Source organism: Trematomus bernacchii, unplaced genomic scaffold (genome assembly GCF_902827165.1).
Source record: "Trematomus bernacchii unplaced genomic scaffold, fTreBer1.1, whole genome shotgun sequence".
Taxonomy (NCBI): domain Eukaryota; kingdom Metazoa; phylum Chordata; class Actinopteri; order Perciformes; family Nototheniidae; genus Trematomus; species Trematomus bernacchii.
The window spans coordinates 1,308,612-1,329,979 of record NW_022987973.1 but is presented as its reverse complement, the minus strand read 5'-3'; the positions used below and the strand labels follow the sequence as shown (position 1 = coordinate 1,329,979).

General features: G+C 39.9%; 2 protein-coding genes across 2 annotated transcripts in view; both read right to left on the bottom strand.

Annotated features, from left to right (window-relative positions):
• Nucleotides 1-2,350: 2,350 nt before the first annotated feature.
• arpp19a (cAMP-regulated phosphoprotein 19a) lies at nt 2,351-5,413 on the bottom strand. The gene is made up of 3 exons (XM_034117119.1): nt 5,235-5,413; nt 3,560-3,682; nt 2,351-2,921 (listed from the first exon to the last, which is right to left on the bottom strand). Exons 1-3 carry the CDS (start codon nt 5,289-5,291, stop codon nt 2,751-2,753), a joined length of 351 nt encoding a protein of 116 aa, XP_033973010.1. The 5' UTR covers nt 5,292-5,413; the 3' UTR covers nt 2,351-2,750.
• Nucleotides 5,414-7,375: 1,962 nt separating this feature from the next.
• fam214a (family with sequence similarity 214 member A) overlaps nt 7,376-21,368 on the bottom strand; it is a 38,617-nt gene continuing 24,624 nt past the window's right edge. The window contains exons 2-12 of the mRNA XM_034116545.1: nt 20,564-20,748; nt 19,064-19,260; nt 18,057-18,182; nt 15,560-17,339; nt 15,320-15,445; nt 12,564-12,652; nt 11,241-11,337; nt 10,967-11,125; nt 10,210-10,278; nt 9,675-9,859; nt 7,376-8,554 (exon numbers count right to left, since the gene is read on the bottom strand). Of these exons, the coding sequence (XP_033972436.1) occupies nt 8,401-8,554; nt 9,675-9,859; nt 10,210-10,278; nt 10,967-11,125; nt 11,241-11,337; nt 12,564-12,652; nt 15,320-15,445; nt 15,560-17,339; nt 18,057-18,182; nt 19,064-19,260; nt 20,564-20,748 (3,167 nt within the window). The 3' untranslated portion in view covers nt 7,376-8,400. The remainder of the gene's footprint in view (nt 8,555-9,674; nt 9,860-10,209; nt 10,279-10,966; nt 11,126-11,240; nt 11,338-12,563; nt 12,653-15,319; nt 15,446-15,559; nt 17,340-18,056; nt 18,183-19,063; nt 19,261-20,563; nt 20,749-21,368) is intronic.

The following is a 21,368-nucleotide window of genomic DNA, read 5'->3' as shown; positions in this document are numbered from 1 at the left end:
CTTTCTTCCTGAGCCGCTGGGGAGTAAGGGTCCTCCATGGATGGCAGCTCCGTCCTGGTGATGTTCTGTGCAGTTTTCACCACCCTCTGTAAAGCCTTGCGATTGAGGACGGGGCAGCTGCCGTACCAGGCCGTGATGCAGCCAGTCAACAAGTAAATAAATAAATAAATAACTATATTTCCATCTGCCTTGATATCTATCTACCTAAGTAAAATAAAGTTTGAATACAATAGGGTGTATATACAATCCGAAGAGGCAGGGACCTCATAGAAGATGGAAAATAAAACAGGTGGAAAGAAATTAAATACATTCAGTTTAATATGATATAAAACACTGAGAAAAGCAGGAAGCAATGCATCATTTGATTTGTTCCATCTCCAGCCATTTTCTTTAAATCCAGGCATTGTATGATCAAGGTTCAGGTTTCAACCATCTATTTATATGACACACATAATTGTAGCCCTCAAGAGTGTTTGTAACCACACTTTCAGAAATTGAACCAAGGACAACCGCATTTGATTCTTTGGAAAAAATATCTTGGTGGAAACTTCTGAGCCGATCTCTATGGTTTAAGTTTTATTAAGAATAGTTATAATATCCATATAAACATGAATGTTTTTGTCAATTTGTAGTTTTAATCAATATGAGTACAGTATACACTGGGATAGCTGTATATAAGGAAGTTGTCTACTTAATGTATGTCTTTCCATGATACGTTCTGTTAAAATAGAAGGAAAAAAAGTTATTTCTTGTTGCAAGGTAAACAACTGAAGGGGTATGATCTATTTGCAGTATAGTGCAAACACAATGTTCTTGCAAAAATAAAAAGCTCATAATGTTAATGTTCTGTTAATACTGGCAATAGATGATTCAACAAGAATTTGGGATCTTTTGGTTTGTGCCATTATTGGGGTTTAGTTATAGAAGGAACACATGACATACTCCCTGTCTTGAGTCGTCACTGACTGTGCTGCTGCATTGCATGTGGCTGGAGTTCAGATGATTTGTGTGCACCCTTCTGTTTACAAATACTACAGATGGCTTCAAAACTGGTCAGTGCTACATAGTGGAATTAAAATGTAACATGTTTGCAGTGATTTCATTTATCAACTGTAACGTACAATTGGTTCTTAAGTGTATCTGAATACATGTGAAGAACAGAAGGCTAACCGGTACTGCTTTCCTTATCCAAATGTAGATTTAAAAACCTTTTTGTGTTCAAATACACATTGGTTAGACAACTTAAAGCACCTTTAACTACAATATATACTTAACATAAAAAAGGAAACACAAAACACACACCCAGCAATTAAACATTTGTGCAAAACTATTTTATTTACAAAACAAAATGGCACAAAGTGACAGCAGGGCAGCCATACACATGCACAGCTCAGACGGCTGTTGTGCTAGCTTTGATTTACCTCATCACAGGTAAACTTCATTCAGTCAGAAAGGACCCTGGAAAAGCACTGAACAGGTTCAGGGACATTTTCTATGATAATACTCATTCGACTTATCTATATAGAAGTTATTTGTTTCCAAGTCTGAACACTTTGAATAACAATATTTGTTCCCAATGCCAAGAGCTGCTCCCAGTACCATTCTTTATGGTAGATTTAGCTCGCACAGCAAACAGGACCCAAAGACTGGTCTCTACTGACCGAAATGTAACTTTTAGATCCCATAAACTAGTCTTCTAGCATGGTAGTTTCACAAGTAGGACAAGTTGTAAACAGAAACGTTGACACTGTCATAATCTGAGGCTAAAATGGATGGCACATCACAAACACCGTGCACATTTTCACCATCGCAGTTCAAACTGAAGCAGTGTCTCCTCTACAAAGTTTCAAGATGTGTTTACTGCATCATTCACATGCCACTCGGTGCTTGTATGCTGCACCTGAGCTTTTCCTGTCCGAGTTCAGTGCACCTTAATGAATACAAAATGGAGGTCAGTGAGTTTCGCCTTTGGGAGCCCTGCGTCACACATGCAGTTCCATATAACACTCTGGCCTTCACTAGGCGGTTCTTCAGTACAGCTCCCTCAGAATTAGAATACCTTTATTCGTCCCACAGAGGGGAAATGTACATTCCTCCCATGGTTCACAATCAATGTGTTAACAAAACTGAGCTTGGCCTCAAGATTACTATTTTTCAGTAAATCACAAGCCGATTGACGGCATAATTTAGAATGAGGACATACAGTGAATAATACAAATCGGATGTAAAATGTTCTTAACGGGCGACTTCTTCCTCTGTGCCAAAAAAAAGGAAATATATATATATATATATATATATATATATATATATATATATATATATATATATATATATATATATATATATATACATATACACACACACACACACTTCCAAACGGAGGGATCCTGACCATCATGCTAAAGCCCTCAAACCAAAAAGGACACAACTTCCTCGACCCTCTCTTCAGCCAGTAAACAGTGTGGTATCATCATCAGAGGTGTCACACTCCACGTTTCACACTCACATTTAGATGTCCAGTTTTGCAGTGTTTCTTACATTGAAGTAGAGAGGGAATAAAAAGCAACATGGAAAAGTAAGAAGACAATGATAGTCAGTTTCGAGGGTAAGCAAGGGGAAAACAACAAGGATAGGAGGCAGATTCAGGTGGGAAGGACATCAAAATAAACAGGATTTCAGCTAGGTAAATGTTACAGCTCTGAGACTGGAGTGGAGAGGGTTAGGGAGGGGCTGCGGGGGGTTTGTGGACATCAGCCTGCCAGTTTACTGGCCACAAGAGAGGGTTTCCTCTGGGCCAGGTCCTGGGGGGTGGGGATGTGGTCGCCGGTGATCTCCGTCTTCTCTGGAGCAGCTGTCGGCAACTGCTTGTTCTTGATCTTGGCTTTAGCCATGTTGTAGTCGCCAGAGTCAAAGTACTTTTGCTGTAGAGACATAAGATTATAAATGTTACAGTTTGATCCAAGAAAGAGGAAGACAATAATCTTTGTGTATATATATATTTATATATAAAATGTAATCCTCAGTGTGCAACATTTAACAGGTTGGGTGATTTTTATTGGCGGTAAAGAAAGCAAATGCCAAAAATTGCCTCTACCTGTCGAGCTCAACAATTACGGTTTAGCAAGCTAGTAAAGGCCAACACCAGATGTGTTCTTGTTTTATACAGAGCTCTGTTTGCTCGGTTTTCACCTCGTTATATTTGCATTATGTTTTTGTGCTGTGTCTGCCATTTAAGAAGATTTAGTTTTATTTGTGTGCTCAAAATCTGGCAGATTAGATTAGAATGTTAGATTATACAGGTCCTCAGATATCATACATGAGATATATACAATTTCTCAAATGTTATATTATTGATGCAAATAGTATCCTCTGGAACACGCTAGAAAGGGAACCTTGAGTTCATAACAATTTGTCCAACAGCATACATGTAGGTATGAGAAAACTGGCAACAATGTGCTAAATGCAATGCAACTAAGAAATGAATGACAGTATGCTTAGAGTCTGTGCCTACAGTAACTGAACTTTGTATGTTTGCAGTGAAACACAAGGGATAACTCACCCCCTTCTGGAGGCGTTTACGAAGCAGGTCAGAGCCCCCGGGTTTATTTCCTAAATTTGGGTATCTGGACTTCAATTTAGCCTCCTCTGACTTTTCAGGACTGATCACCTTGTCCTGGACATCCTGGAAACAAGCAGAAGCAATATGCATTACATTATGAGCTTTGCTATAAATACAAAAACACACATGCAGTACAACAAGAGAGTACATTCATCAAGTACCTCCAGGCTCCCACTGAACATGTGTCAGCTGATAGTACATGCTGCAGTACAGACATAATCTCACTCTCCATGTTAGGACCTTTGAATACTAATGTATATAAACATTCACTTCTACATATCGGGATAAAACCTATGCAATTTTTAAATATTAGTATAATACAGGCATGTGTATTCTCGCCAGCAGTATTAAAGTAGCACTGGAGGAATGTAACTAAGTACAATGACTCAATTATTGTATTTAAGAAAAAAGTGGAGGTATTCGTACTTTCCTTAAGTAGTTTTGCATTATGCGACTTACACTTTTACCCCACTACATTTTGTAGGCAAATATTGTACATTTTATTTCACTTAATTGACCTGACAGCTATAATTACTTTGCTGATTTTGGTTATTATAGTAAAATATAAATCAACTAGCACATTATCATTTATTATAATTAAATGTTAAGCTGCTCAGTAAAAAGTAAATAGAGTATATGAAATTAACCCCACCTTTAACTAAGTAATTAAATTAAGCATCTTTAGATTTGAGTAAATAATTTGGTACTTAAAGTATATTGTAATGAACACACTTTTTTACTTAAGGACAATTTTGAAAGCAGGACTTTTACTACAAAGACTGTTGTTACACTGTAATAATACTACTTTAACTTAAGTAGCTAATCTGAATACTTCTTCCACCTCTGCAGAGCTAACTAATTGAGCTAATTCTGCTGCAAAACAACAGTTTGTTGTTTGTTAACAGCTGGGGAGATTAGCTAGGTACCAAACTAGCAGTACAACACAACTCAGTAGCTAAAGCGGAATGAAAGATAAGGTTACTGTAACTAGGCTTCATCTGTTTGCATTTCACATATTTATTTATTACCACAATAACCAGTATTTTATTCCGCTGTACAGTATTTCATTGTGTTTTTTAGCTCATCTTATAGTTTACTTTTTACACATTTACCTTCACATTGGCCACTTTCATCATTTTCTTGCACTAACTTTTACGGTTTTATTGTTTATGTGTTATATATATTTATGTTGCATTGTTGAAGGAGCCTGGGACTTAAAAGTGTCATTGCCATGACTACACTGTATTATGACAATAAAACCCTAGAATCTTGAAGACAGCAAACTGGGTCTGGCTAGGCTAACGTTAGCATCTGAGCTACCAATTGTCCCAGTGTGAATGTCATGACAGTTAGCTTGACGAATAGCCAGCTGCTAGCATTAGCTAACGGTACCACTGACATTCACACTAACCATCCGAAACACTCGATATATCAGCAGCCGAATCTACAGGGTAACTAACCGGTATTTGAATGTTGTTTTGAGATTCGACAAATAAAATCAACTAGTCTACACAGGGATTAGTAGCTGGCGTTGAAATGTCAACAATAACGAGCGCGCAGGCAAAAAAAGCTAAAGCTGCAACAAAGTCAGCTGTGCTAAAAGTCTAACAATTACCTTCTCTTCCATCGATGTCTCTTCGGCTGTCTGTGTTTCTTGGTTATCCCCCGACATGTCTGTGTTGTCGTGATCTCAGACACACACACTAGTTGAACAAGTGATCCACAAATTCTCTGCTCTGACTTTCCATACGAGTCCTGCCCTGCCAAGCGCGCACTCCCTACGTCACACATGCGGAGACACCATGCGCGCCCACGCTCGGGCAATCCCGGCTCGCACACCACAGTGCTGGGATCGGATTTACATTGCATAACACACACCGTCAGCTGTTTGACCCATGTGCTGTAACACAAATCCAGATTTCAGTCTAATAATCCTCAAATCTGTAAATGAATGCTGCACACACAGTTTTGTATTGCATGTGCTTCATTTTAGTGAATATTCTTTAAGCAACTTTTTAATTTTTAATTATGTTTGATGGCCAGACACTTTTTTTTAATACACAGCCCAATATGTTACACCAGGCTGTGGATTCGTACCCACGTTTCACAGAGATTGAGCTAACCACTGAGCTAAACAGTAGGCAGGATTCATTTTTTTTTTTTTGGTGGTGATCTTTTAATACAATATTTTTTTCATGCTTTATATAAAAACGTTTTTAATTCTTATTTTCATCACTTAATTGTTTTAGTTTTGGTAAAACCGTTTTTTTCATATTAAATATCTTTAGCTAGTTTTTATGATTGTATTACGTATTATGTTATTATTTTTATTTTATTTATTTCATTATTCATTTATTTTCATTATTTTATTTGACTATTTTAATTATGATTTAATATTATTTAATAATTATTATTTTATTTTAATATGTTAGTTAATATTATAATTTGTATTTTATTATTGAATTCTTATTATTATTTCTAATTATTTTCTTATTATTATTTTATTTTAATTATTTTATTTTTGTGTTCCATTTTTTGTCATGTCATGGGGGGGGGGGGGGGGGGGGGCGCGTCTACCTAAGGCTGGCCTCCAGTAAAACAAAAGGTATTCTGTACTCTGTACAAAGGTAAAATCACAGTAACACGTATAGTTGGGCGTTGATCAATTTAAGAACACATTGGTGGTCCAGAGGTCTATGCATTGGTTTGTCATGCAGGTGCTCAAGGTTCAACACCCAGGGGGACGACATATTTTGTCTTCTGCTATGCTGATGTTAAATCTGGAGAAATTGTCCCCACCCCTTTTTCGAACAAAGTGACGCCCATGATACACTTTCAGGTCAACAAAAGACCCTCAGTTTGAGGCTCATCAGGTGCATTTAAGTGCCAGAGCTCACTATAATAAATGACCACTATACCTACTGTAATATGCAGCTTTGCCTACAGCCCACTTAGTATAGTCAGCTGTTTCAGATTGCTCTCTGTGATTTTATGAGTGCCTGAAGACATTTTGACCGCCCCTCCCCGAATAAAGACTCAGGGAATGTGTCAGAGATGTGCTACACTGAGGATATTCATTCCTCTGGATATTAATACAAATACTTTTGGGAATGCAGCTTTATGCAATCCTTTATCCTATAGGAGTGTTTTCGCCTCACATTTAGGTGTAGTATCTTGGACAAACATGGCATTTATTATTTGAATCCTATGATTTGTCAACTATGTAAACTTAAAGGAAGGGGCTTTTTTGTAAAATAAAAAAGCTTTGACCAAGGATCTGCCAGTCTAGAGATAAGTGGTGAGATGAGTTGCTTCAGTGTTTGTCCACCTATTGTGTTCATTTTAAATGCTTTCTTATTGAAAACCCCCCGTAGACAAACCAGTCCGTTTCTGTTTCTTTGTTTAGTTTAAATTTGGTTTCTTTTAGATTTCTAATTAAATGTAAAGTCTAAAGGTGGCAGAAAATCTAATTGATGAAATCCCCTTTGAACAAATTGCTGTGTAAAAATAACTTGTTGTCTTAGTTGAAATACTACAAAGATGTGAAATTCCAAGTTATTCATTGTCATATTTGCAAATAGTATTTAATACCAAAAACACACAGCTGTGCCCCAGCTCTTATTATATTCATGATGTACCATATTTAATAGGAGCATCTACTGTAAAATCATGTGTTTTCCTCTTTTCATTGTCAGTGTGTGGAGATGTAGAAATGGCAGACACACACATTGGGGGAAAATAATAACAAGAGACAGCTTTCAAGATATATAGATATATATTTTTTTCAGATTTGAATATTAATGTCAAAAATACATACTATGATAAACAGTTTCCACTACATCATCTTAGCATGACAGACGTCACAAGTAGTAACTGAAATATTAATTTAAATATTAAATAAAACGATGGTAAGTAAACTGAGAGTGAATGTGTAAACACTAAACTAAGGTTACTCTTTCTATTGCAACACTTCCAATAAAGTGGTTCTGTAACAGTACAAAAGTATTCGAATATGACTATTTTCAGTTTTTACTTCCAGTTATAATGAGGGAAACAAAAATCCACAGTGCACTTTTGATGTTCAGCTGTGATGCTTTCAGTTGAATCTTGATGATTGCTTGTTCAACATATTCACTGGTCCATGGCGTTTTTCTTTTTTAGACGAGGGGAAGGCGTTGCACCACCACCTACTCCTCCATATTTACTCCCTCTGCTCAGGAATCACAGGGTCGAAGCAGAGTTCACTTTCAGTTCAATATAATCTTCAAGGATACAAAACTAAATATTAAAGGGCCTTGTATTGCATTTGGAACAAATGAATTAAGATTGAGCACTTATTCATCATGTCAGGTCCAATTAACATTTTGATTTGAGTAAACAGAGTGAAATAATTTAAGTGTCTTCTGTAGACGATCAGTGGTCTCTACTCTCCTGCCAGACGCTGGAGGGGATACACACAACAGCTGGGAAAAACATGACCTATCATATCTGGCAAGACCTTCTTAAACAGGAAAACAGGATCTGAAACACACTCTATAACCGTAACCTTTGATCGAATGTCTCAACAATGTCTGACGAGTTTCCCAGGTTCTTAGCCCCTCCCCCCTTGTCAGTTCTGGGTGACAGAAGGGAGGTAACTTGAGATTTAGGGCACATGCCAGGTGAGTCTTGTTGAATGCAGTCCTGAAATTGCTTCTCTTTTAGAGCGTTTTGTCTAGCCATGGGCTGCGGAAGAGTCTATCGCTGGCATCGAGGTGTGATTGAAACATTTGGTGGTCGCCTCAGCAGCGGGGGGAGAAAGGTGGGTCCATCGGTGACTCTGTGGAGGACTGCAGCTCGTAGGCCGCTCCACTGTCCACCTCCATGGACTTCCTGGAAAACAGCAGACGGATATCCCTATGGAGGTAGATCTTCCCAGACTTCGAACTGTGGAACCTGGTCGGGATTAGAGAGGAAAGACGGAGAGGATGATGAGGAAGGAGAAACATTATCGCTAATCATTATGTCCCAGTTATAGTATGGGCTACAGAGGAAATTAATCAAATTTGTTCTTGAAAATTGCAATATGGACAATATCCTCACGGAGAGATACCGCAGGTCTTTCCTTCCTGCAGCGGTCCGACTATACAACCAGCACAGCCCCTAGTTGACCCCCCCCCCCCTTCCCACACACACACCACAACACAGACTATATCACCCCTTGCTGCTAAATACCAACAAACTATGTGCAATATGTGCTATATATAAATGCCGTTAATAACGGTGTAATATATACCTGGCTGCTAAATCCTAAGAACTGTTACAGGATGTGTATTTTTTTTAAATTATGTAACTTTTAATTTTTTTATTTAATTATATTTTTAATTATATCATAACTTTGTACTTTAAAAAAAAAATGCATGTCACATATTTAACATATGTAACATTAAGCTGTCTGTGGCTCTTTTTCCTGCTGTAACTACGCACATTTCCCCTCCGTGGGACTAATAAAGGGATTCTGATTCTGATATCCGAATTGCAAAAAGCACAATATCTGGTAAAGGCAAAACATCAGAATCGGGTTTATTGCCAAGTAGGGTTACAAATATGAGGAATTTAAGCTAAATTGTAAATGCTGCGTACGTAAACACAGTAGGAATATTAATAAGTTGGAGTAAAAGGAGCAAGAATAGTTCTGTTATAAAAAAACTATTAAAAAACTGAAAATTAAGAGAAATATTTACACAAAATATTGTTACCAAGTACAGTAAATATATGACAAAATACTAGAATTTAAATTGGAGAGCTGTGCAGATTTAATGAAAAATATGGGAAAAGATCATCCTGAAATACGTATTGTGGTGCTGAAGAGAAGTCCCAACATATTGTCGGTATTCTACTGACCTTTAATGTCATTATTTTAATATTATTTCAATGAAAATGAGAATAATGTTTTAAAAAAAAATGTTTTATCCTTCCCTCTTATATTGAGTATCACATCGTAAATACAATATCAGTCAAAATAATCCCGAGTAGTAATTTCTTTTCCAGATGGTGCGTCCCTCTTGCAGCTCACCTCAGGTGGACGAGGTAGCGCAGGGTGCGTCCGAGGGGCTTCCTACTCTGATTAGTTGTGTCACGGCGGACGGGAACAGAGAAGGTCCTCTGGCGCAGGAAGGTCTGGTGTCCCGCTGGCATGGCTCGGAGGTCGTACGTCACAACAAACATCTTCACCACTGTCTTGTTGGGATTGAATAAGGTCTGGAAAGGACAACACGAAAGAATGAGAGGGTTGAGACTCGTTGAAACTGACATGCTGTGAAAGATACATAAAGCTAAAATCTTACTGTCGATAAAAATATATATCTTTTAATAAGTATATATAGAACAACACCCCTTAAAGTCAGAAGTATAAGCACCATCATTTAATAAAAACATGCTCTTGTTAGATGATGAATATACCCTCCATAACCAGTAGGGGTCTCCCTGTTCTTTAGTTACTTTGTGTCATGTTCTCTTTGTTCTCAGCCATGTGTACACCATGATGCAGATATTTTCAAAACATACATTATGAACATTTTTGGTTTGACATAACCTAAACGTTTTCTCACCACTTGAATGGTTCCTGATGGAGGTACACGGTAGCCCCGTTTCCCCAGGGTCTCCAGGTTTATAACACCCTGTAAAACACATGACAACCACTGTCACAGCAGGTATACAAAGGAAGTACACACTGGAGCTCACACTCTAAGAGCAGCTCTGAAAACGGCTTAGATTTATCATACAGAATTTTCCCAACTTAACTATAAAATGTCAGAAAATGCCTTTCAGAAATGCCCAAAGCCTAAGATGGCGTCGTCAAATGTTTGTTTTGTCCTCAACGTAAACATATTGAGTTCAGATAACCAGAAAATATTTGCATTTACAACGCTGGAATCAGGGAATTATAACTTTCTTTGCTTAAAGAAATACTCGAAACCTATTCAAAATATTTGACGATTCATTTAATAGTTGAAACTAACGTTGGATATTACAATTATTTGTATTATTGATTCATCTGGCTATTTTATTCTCGGTTATTTGTCTTGTCTATAAATTGTCTTTATTTCCCTGTTTTGATCCAAACCCAAAGATACTCAGCTTAATATGATCTGGAACATAGCAAATGAGAATCTCCATATTTAAAGAGGCAAACAACTGTATTTTCTGACATCTTTGCATTATAAATTACTTTAAAGATCAATTAATTATCAAAGTATTTGAAGATTATTTTCGGACATCTGCAGCTAAAGCTTTCGGCTCAAGGCTCAGTCAGAGAAATGGAATAAAACAGATATTGATAGACTGACTGTGAGAAGATAATCTCACCATATACGGTGAGGGAGCGTTGTCATCGGATACGCTGTAGAAGGACACCTCCACAGGTACGGTCAGGTGACTGGGGCAGAAAGACCCGCTGGCCCCCACCTCGGCTGTGAAACCCTCCACCAGCCCTAAAGGCTCCAGGCGGTAGTTCAGCACACACTCCTAGGGAAACACAGGTATTTACATGTTGTTAGATCATTGTAGTTAATGGGCTTGAGTGAGAGTATTCTCCAACATGAAAAATGGAAAAGAGTGTGAGTGTGTTTTTTGGTTTTACCTCAAAGTTTCCCAGCAGACTGAGACTGGCAGGTGGAGCGCTGGCACTGAACAGCTGCTGTGACTCATCGGTGTACCCCTCTCTCTTCGGACACACCCTGAGGGTTCAAACACACACACTTGATTAACTTAGTTTTTAAGGCGAGATGTGTGAAAGAAAGAGCATCTTAAGATGTGTACGTGGCAAGCATCTAGTACATCTCAACAGACCTGCTTCAAGGGTATAGATAAAATGATGTCATGCTATTTCGTTCAAAATCAAAGAATCAGAGGCCAATTACTTATTTTCTTTATGAACGTAGCTACGAAACAGACTCTTTTAAAGTATATCTTTTCAAATATGAGTTCCTAACACTTAATTTTTGGTTCGTTTTGCATTTTCGGTCTGTAACTGTGTTTTTTTGTATGCTGTTGGTCTTCTTGGTTTCCCTTAAAATGTCCATCTCAGCTTGACTCATGGTTACACATCATTTTGTGGGTAAAAATAAGCCATATCTGTCATTACAAAATGTTTGTTACTCAAACAAACAGCAGATGTACGTTTTTTGGTCACACAAACAAATCTAACAAAAACTACATTAATATATAGAATAATGACAGCTTTAACCAGCCAAATTAACTTTACACCCTGAGAGCCATATATGATATTATATTAGAAGTAGCGTTGAGCAACCACCCACATCTGCAGTGTGTAGGCAGTGCCATGAGGCTCTGTGTATAGGCGTCGTGTCTGCCATTTTGAGCAGTGTGTGTGGTTCTAGATGCAGCCACAGTACAGCAGAGCTTCAGCAGGTGGCAGCGTGAGAGAGTCAGCAGAACAGAGCTGACCTAACCTTCACACTCAGAACAACACTCTTATTGTCTCTTCTCCAAACACAGGACAATACTTCTAAAAACCTGTTGCTGATTCAAGCCCATGTCAGCGTGTTGGGGTTCGAATATGGCAGCTGAAGCAATCCTTCTCTCTCTCATATAGATCCCTTATACTCTGATTTTGGATAGTTTGACTCATAAAAATGATAAATAAAATACATTCTGTATCATCAATTAACACAATAAGGAGGATCAGAGTCTCCTTGTTGGAACTGACACACAGTAACAGCTGATGTGTTGCACAGTGACACAAACAAGTGTTTAAATGATGATCCAGATGGTCTTATAATAAACAGATGATGTGGGAGGTTACTGTAAAATAAAACACTCTTTGTACTCCAACTGTTACTAAGACTGCGGTAAACCCAGTGAAAGTATGCTGCCCTTACCCCTAGGATAAAGTGAGTGTGGTAACTGCAGTAACAGAGAGCCCAGGTGAGAAAATGTGTACCTTTTCCCAGAGGCCCAAGGCAAACCCTTACAGCCGGCCAGAGAGGTGTCCAGGTCGAAGTAGCCTGTCTGATTCTTCCTCTGAGGAACCTGCGGAAAACACACAGCACATGATCAACACAGAGAAGCTGTCATAGTATCCCAGGTCAGAGTGGAGAGGACGAGATGTTTTGTATACATTTTATTTTATTATTATGTTTTTCTTTTTATCACCTACATTTTTTTTATGTTGTGACATAGTTTCAAGTCACAATTATTTTTATCGGAACAAGGCTTCATGATATCCTCCACAACAGCTATATAAACACTACAAAACTGATTTTGACCATTTTAGCCCAGTCTGAAGGTCTCTAAAAAGAAAAGTGTATAATTTGGTGTTCTGGTCTGGGAGACCCGGCAGAATTGTTTTGGGTGACTCCGGGTCAAATTTGGCCCAATCAAGATTCAGATTCATCTTTGACTTTAGACACCCCAGCCCCCCCCCCCCTTCATACACTGTAACAATAATTTTTCGCAACATGCACCTGGTCTCCCCTCTCTCTGCCCCCCTCCCCCCACGGGAACTCGACCTTTCTCAAAGAATATGTACACTAACACTTGAACCTGAACACACACGTGTGCCATATGTGGTGTAATGTGTTTTGGGCCATAACATGAAATTACAACAGGATTGTACGGTTATGAATGCATAATAAGTTAGTTATGATGTAGTTAAAACAATATTGGATGATAGTCATTATTTTTGTGTGTTTTGGACTGAGATAAATCATGGGTCAAAATTGACCCGCGAACACCATGAACGGTAACAGCTTTCGAACACAACACAAGGGTTAAGACACGAACAAGGGATTTTTCACTCTCTTTTTTAAAAATATTTTAATACATTTAACAAAGTGCTAACACATATATGACAAATACAAGATTAAAATAAATAAATAAATATTGTACTCTTAAATGGACATTTGAAGATGACAGGAGAGATTTTTCCAGGAAGAAATACAAATACATCTTTAATTAAAACTATATATTATTGAAATAATACAACATGTTTTAGATCATGTAAAGATACAAAAGGCATTATAAAGACAAAATGATGTCAAAATATTAACATATGTATATATTGTGTGCAATGTACTTCATGATGTGTATGTACACATTTGTGAGACTGTTGGAGTTCCTGAGTGTCTGTTTACAGTTTGATGTTTACATGAGATGGATAAAAGACAGGAAACTGTGACGTTCTGATGAGACAACGTGTTGTGGTTAACAAGGCACATATGAGTCACTTGCCCATGTGTGTGTTTTTGTGTGTGCGTGTGTGTGTGTACATTAACCTTGTCTGAGCAGCAGCAATAAAAACAGCTGCCAGATACTGTATTTCAAAGTCTCTTTAGGACAAACATTTGTGGTCTCACTTCTTTTACGAAAGTACTGTGAGTAATGCTTCAGATGGCTTGAAGTGAAGGGTAGTGAGTGCGCTGTTATGGCAAACAAACGGCACGGATACTGACTGAGTCTGAGTCAGGAAGTGTGTGTGACTGAGCCTGCATACACAAAGTGTCAACTCGAGACACTTCAACTACATAGGGGAATCATTTGAACTAATGCTAACCATTTAACTAACCCAGTTGATTATTTGCATTGGGACAATTATATTTTTTGAATTGCAAGTTTTCTCAATTGTTTTTAAATATATATGCATGCTACTGTGCATTTACTGCAAGATCAAAACTCCCGATTTTTGTTTCATTTAGTTGACATACAGTATTAAAATCCAACATTTTACTGAGGGATATCTCTTCGTGTCAATCCATACATCTGAAATGACTGTCAACAGCCATATCAAATAAAGTTTTAGGAATAAAGTGACATACAAATCAGATTATATGAAAAACCCCTGTGTAAAAAACGTTTCTAGTTAAGAGTATGAGAATGTTGATACAATACATATCTGTAAAAGATATGTATACAATTGTGCAAGATATAACAGAATAGGGGATTTGTTAAACAGATATTACTGTGGAACCTCCCCAATGAATAATGTAAAGACAATATTATTTTATTATTCCTTCTATTAAGTATTCTTGAATGTTTTGTTAAAATATGAAAATATGGCATTATCTAATGCCAACACTTTGTGAATTGTATAAGAAATCTAGAGACTTAAAATTAAGAAAGTATAAAGAAATAACCACCTACATGTGTATTTAGAATAGATGCCTTCTTCTTCAATATTGTGAGTGACCTGAGGCACCCACTTGCCTCTTACTTTGAACTGTTGCCATCCGGGCGGAGATATCGTGCCCCTCTGTTCAAAAAGAACAGATCTAGGCTGTCTTTCGTCCCACAAGCCATCAAACTCCTGAACCAATGATGGCTAGGACGCACTGTTTACCCAGCTGGTCTGGCACTGTCCCTGCCCCCCCCCCCCTTTTTGCAAATGAGATTGTTATGTCTGCCGATATCTGTTGTTTTTTTATGTCTGTTCGTTTTAATCTGTGTCTATGTTGTTATCAGTGACGTATGTATTCTCTTTTTAAATGCCTTTGTGATGTGCTGCAACCCATTTTCCCCTCGGGGACAAATAAACGAATACTATACTATACTATACTACTACTTCTCTACCTCTATTTAAAAGAGGACATTTAACGGAGAGGACATTTAACGGAAGCCAAATAGGCCAAAGAAATGGTCTCTCCTTGCACAAAGCAGAAAAAGACTATGGTGAGTCTCCGTGTGAAGATGTGTGTTACTTACAGGGCTGGAGAGCAGAGGCAGGCCTGTGCAGGGGTGGAAGGCCTTGGTCGCTGTGGCGTCTAACGAGTGGCGGTTGTGTTTCTTCCACGTGTTGCAGGGGCGCAGCGGGGAGGGGCTGTGAGACCGCTGGAGCACAGAGATGGAGACAGATTAACACAGTGCAAGTTATTTGCTTAAATATATGACGTTCATCAACCCCATCATTCAAAAGTATATGGAAGAGAATGAGGAGTCCCTCACCAGGACAGTAGAAGGGGGAGTCATGTCTGGACTGGAGGTGTTGGAGCATCCGGTCTGTGATGGTGCCTGGTTCTCGTCGGGGAACGCGGCCTGGGCCTGAGCACAGACCTGCACCTGCGACTGGAGCTGAGGCTTGCTGTGGTTGTGGCTCATGGCGGGGCTCGCATCATTGCAAGTCCCACAAGAAATCTGGGCATTCCTGCTCTCAAGGACGGGGGAGGCGGAGAGGGTTTCATGGCTGCTGGGTGTCCTTGCTCTGAGCTTTTCGTGTGGGGGAGTTCGTAAACGTCGACCAGCCTGAGCGTAGGACCGGTCTTTGAATAAAGGTTCTTCAAGTGTAAGGTGAGCACCATTTTGGGCCCGGGGAGAATGGCGTTCGGTCCCCGGATCGACCCCGGGCGTGTCTGTGCAAAAGGGCGTGTGTGTGCGACTGCTGCCTGTGTGAGGTTCATGGCTGGGTGTGTGTCCGTTAGTGGAGCTGTTGGTGGCAGTGTGCGGGGGGTGTGAGTATGTGCGGACCGTGTGTGTGACTGTTGTTGTGTGTGTGTGGTGCAGGTGGCTGCCGCCGTGCCTCGGGGACAGCGAGGGGACGCACAGCCTCTCCTGGATGAGTCTCGTTATGTCTTGTACTGCCTGGGCGATCAGAGAGCTCTCTTTCTCTTTCTCCCTCTCTCCCTTCCTCGCCTCCCCCCCCTCTCTTGTCTCGGTCATTCTCAGCTTCCTGCATGCTGTAGGTTTAGGGGAGGAGCTCTCTCGTTTGCTGAAGGAAGCAGGGTCAGTGGTGGGTGTGTTGAAGGGACTGGGCCACACACGTCCCACAAACTCGCAGGGGGGTACCTCAGGCTCTTTGGTCTTACTGGCAGTTAGGTCGTCGTGGTTACTGCCCCACATGGCTTTGGGAGGGTTGTCGGAGGCGAAAAGGCCGGGGGGGAGTGGCGGTGCTGTGGGGTCGCAGAAATTGAGCCTCTGTGCGATGCGGGCGATAACTTCCTGTCTCTCCTGCAGCAGGGAGCCAATTAAGGGGTTTGTCTCGGTTGAGGGCCTGGGGGAGGGGCTTCGGGGAGGCTCGGCCAATGAGAAGTTCTTAAAAGCTCTCAGAGGCTCAGGCATGGGCTTCTTTGTCCTAACACTGCTGTTGGGGACCGACCCGAAGTCCCCTACTTCTTTCGGGTCGGATGAACCGTTGAGCGCCGCGTACAGCCACTTCCCTGCTTTACTAGTGGGAAGTGGAGAGGGGGAGTGAGAGCGGGGCGGCGTGGGGGAGTGAGTGGACCTGTGGAATAGCGGGGAGCCCTGACGCTGGGGGATGTTGACCTGCGGGAGCTCTCCATTCTGAAACGTGTAGTCCTCACCGGGCTCCTTCTTGCTGTAAGGAGGGGGGGCAGCCGTGTGGGGGAGGCTGTTGATGGGGATGTTGTTGATGGGGAGATTAGGAATGGGTAATCCATTGAGGAGAAGGCCGGACATGGAGCTAGAGCTCTTGCTGTACATGTTAGCGTTGGGAAGGAGGTTTTCTTTGCCGGGGTCCTGCTGGCTCTTTCTGTGGGTGGGCGGTCCACCATGGCAGTTGAAGTTGGGGTTGAGGCTGGGGGTCTTGCTGTAGAGCGGAGGCAGGCCGGTGTGGATGCTGCAGGCCAGGGTGGGGTAGGTGGGTTGGCGGGGGAGCGACTGGACACGAACCTGCAGTGCAACACTTTGGGATACATTGGGGATGGGGAAAATGTGTTCTGACGGCGGCTGGGAAAACTTCCACACCAGCTCCTCATCAGCAGCACTGATCCTGTTAGAAAGAGACAGGGAGAGGGAAATTAAATAAACATTCTTACATCCTAAAAGATGGACGAATTGCAAGAGCCTATCGCTGGTTATACCGTTTTACTTCATGTGATTCAATTTCCAAAACAGCATACCAGGTTTGCAGCTTTATGCTTTAGATTGGAATGCTGCTACACATGTTTAGACATGGATGAGTACTTATTTGTAATTTACTAATGTGTGCTTTTTTCTATATTTAACATGTTGGCATACTCTTTATTACCCGTTATGTCACTTTTGCTGTAACGCTGTACATGTTCCCACTGCAGGACAAGACTGTTAAACACCTGAACTGTTGAAACAACATCCATAATATTCATCTGGCTGCTACTTAGAAATTATTGATCGATTTATCATTCCAATAACTTGCATATAGACTCTTATTGCACTATTTCACTACTTTTTGTATTACTATTTACTTGCACTATATTTTTCTGTTTATCTGTGTTATTGTGTTGCACTGTTGGATGAGCCTGTGACCTAAGATTTTCATCGTCATAACTACACTGTAGCTATGTTCGTATGACAAATAAAAAAACCTTGAACCTTGAATAAAGGAATTCTGATTCTGATAAAATTGTAAAAATAACAACTTAGAGCCCCTGTAGCTTTGATAATCTAACCTCAGTTAAAAGCTTAAGGCCCACCAGAGTGAAAGTCTTCAGCGGGGGTTTTGTCTGACCTGTACAGGATGTTTCTCGGGATGATGCCATGGGAGGCGCTGAGCCAGGCGCTGAGCTGTGAGAAGAAGACGTAGGAGCGAACAGCCAACAGCAGGGTCTTCTCCTCAATGGAACGATCGCCGCTTCTATTAAAAACACAGATAGAAAGAGGTGGAAATGTGAAAACACTTCAAGGTAGGTGTGTGTGTGTGTGTGTGTGTGTGTGTGTGTGTGTGTGTGTGTGTGTGCTTGTTCTGTTCATGTCTGATTTAAAAGGACATAAAGAAACTATCAAACCTGCACTGAATCTGTTATGAATGAATTAAATTAGCAAAAAATGGGGATTTCCCAGCTCTTCTGAATAAGCTTTTTAGTGGGGGTTCAATGTGTTATTAAGACCTAAGTGTGATACTGTAGGAAATTATTTGCCATCAGCTTACATGGTCTATAAACACCAATAGCTGAACAATAGAATAGTTATTCATCAACTATTGTTTGACACTAATTATCGTATTATTATTTCACAATTCAGGTATTTCTACCTCATTCTGTCTTTCATTTGCTCTTTATCTATTTTAAATCATGTCAAGGAGTATTTAAGTCTAAAATGCCGAATTTAAACTAAATGGTGGTGCGTATAGTCTCGTTCCTCTAGATTTAACTTTTGTCCTTTTCTTGTCTAAATCCATCTTTAGATATCATTTTCTCTCTACAGCCCCCCCCCCCCAAAGTCTCAGACAATATTATATTTGGTGGTTTGTGTCCAAGTTAGATCAAGTTTACAAGCTTTTTTCTCTTGTATAACTTTATTGTGTCTTCACCGAGTTACTGGTGGAGCCAGTATGTCAGTGTCTAGATCAGATTTGTTTTCACACACAATGTTGGGGAATGAGGATGTTGGCAGACGCCGGTAACCTTTACCTCCTCACATTTCTCACATGCTTGGCTCTGTGTGCGTGTGTGTGTGTGCGTGCGTGTGCGTGTGCGTGTGCGTGTGTGTGTGTGTGTGTGTGCACGTGTGTCTTACTGTCTAGGAACTGGCTGCAGGGTCCATCTCTCCAGCAGCAGAGCATCTTGTCTGATGACCGGGTCGCTGATGGGGTCACTCGGGGGGCACTCGTCACCATAGCAACAGTCTGGCAGGAGCATGACCTCGATCATGATGGGGATGCTGTTCCTCCACAGAAGGATCACCTCTGAGCGGGTTCGCCTCGCCTGCCGACACTGGACACACACACAGACAAAGGTGGAGGGTGAGTGTTCATTAGAGAGAGTCAACACCAGACCCAGAGGTTTAGGGGCAGATGGGACCCAAAGAGCTTCTGGGTCCCTTCAAAGGCACTATAAAAATGTAATCTATTATATTATTTATTATTATTATTATTATTATTATTATTATTATTAGAGCCCAATTTCCAAGTGATTTGTATTTAGTGTTAATCACATTTCACTTGAAAATCTTTCCATTATGGAAGTTTACTTCAAAGATTCAATGAATCTCTTAAGTCCCAGGCTCCTCCAACAATGCAACATAAATATATATAAGACAGCAACAAATTTAAAAAACAATCAAAATAGAGCAAGAAGAAACGGAGTAGTATACACAAGTGCAAGATTATCTTCCAAGACCAATGTGCTGTTATGCTGTTTTGTGTAACTGTTGCAGGAATACAGATTGAAACAACAATACAACTAATGCAGTCGAATACACATTCCTGCAATGTATGATCCACATTTTGTTTAATTTCATTTAACCCTTAGATGCATAAGTGGGTCTTTTTTGACCCGGTGAGGTGGTTTTCTTGAAGTATCTTTGTAATTACATTTTTTTTTATCATTTCATATTCCAGCTATTCCTCAAAAAACATGTTTTGGATATCATGCCATTCAAATTTGAAATGTACATTTTAAGAAATTGTAGTGACTACCCCAAGCTGCCATAAGTGGGTCAAAAATGACCCGCATGCATTTTCGTTTTTTTTTCAAAATGTAAAAAAAATGTCTAAAATTATAAAAATTTAAATATAAAATATTTCTAGTGTGAACCAAAATATAATACTAAATATTATAAAAGTGATTTTTTCTTAACCAAAATGACATAAAAACACACATTATTCTAATACGGGTCCTTTTTGACCCACTTATGGAAGAGTGTAGGGTCCAGTCACTCGGGCATCTAAGGGTTAACACAGTTTTAAAGAGGTATTAAATCAAAGTCTACTTATTTCAGAGGCTGCCGTTTGTGTTGCTGTTGAGCGATATGGTTTCTGATACATATCTCTAACATTGGATGCCAAGTTCCAGCTGTGTTGGTAAAATAACAGTAAATACACAATCAACAACAACAACAAACATGTAGGTAAAATGTAATATCCATTTCCAAGTGGCCCTCAATTAACGCTCATAACTTGAAAGACATGAATGATCAACAACATTAAAAAGAGAAGAGGCTGCCATCTGTTCACACTTCAGGAAAAGTCATGAGAGGTGTGTGTGAGAGGTGTGTGGATGTGTGTGTGTGTGCTACCTGGGGCACTTTGTCGCTGCACTCGTGCTTGTGATGAGGCGGCATGGCCGACTGGGCTGGAGGACAGTGCAGCCCCTCGGTTCTGCCCTTCACAGAATACTCTGGTGTCCTTCCCTCGGTGATGAGCAGCGTCAGGAACACCAGGAACTCCTCCGCATCGTACTCGAAAAACTCCTCCGTTGCATCTAGAGCAGAGAAAAAGAGAGAGGAGGGTGAGCTTCTGTCGAAATAACATCCACCAATGGTAGCGGAGCAGCGGGTTCATTACTAACTTGCTTCTGGTTACCTGTTAGTTTTCCTATTGATTTCTATTAGCTATAAGGCACTACATGGCTGTGCATTAGACTACTTTTCAGAAATTCAAAAGTGTGTGATCCTCTGGTACTTTTCTTTTAACGGTAAAAAATGTTCCTTTCAGCCATTACGCGCCATTACGCTCCAAGTCGCTGAAACAGCCTTCAAGAGGATCTGAGAGGGGCAGAAAATATATATATATATATTTTTTTAAACCACTCTTTTTAGGCTGTCTTTTATGTAGTGTTGTATAATTCTATGGTTTTATGATTTATACTAATCAATTTATGATCTTTATAATTCATCATACTGTGATTAATCAACATATTTGCGTTTATCATTATCATAAAGTTAGAATAATAATCATTGTTCTACTTTATTTTGTGAACATGTTACTGCTTTCGACATTCTTATTTGAGTGAAATGCTTATAAAAGTACTTCGAAGTGCATTTCACTTGTCTGGAAGATGTTGCATAAGCAAAAACCGATTGATTGATACGCTGTGACAGT

What these genes read in the sequence shown, in the direction of transcription:
- arpp19a (XM_034117119.1), bottom strand. Translation starts at nt 5,291, where the DNA reads ATGTCGGGGGATAACCAAGAAACACAGACAGCCGAAGAGACATCGATG. An exon ending in AGACATCGATGGAAGAGAAG is followed by an intron (nt 3,683 to 5,234) that starts GTAATTGTTAGA and finishes GCTTGTTTCCAG; the next exon opens with GATGTCCAGGACAAGGTGAT. An exon ending in GTAAACGCCTCCAGAAGGGG is followed by an intron (nt 2,922 to 3,559) that starts GTGAGTTATCCC and finishes ATGTCTCTACAG; the next exon opens with CAAAAGTACTTTGACTCTGG.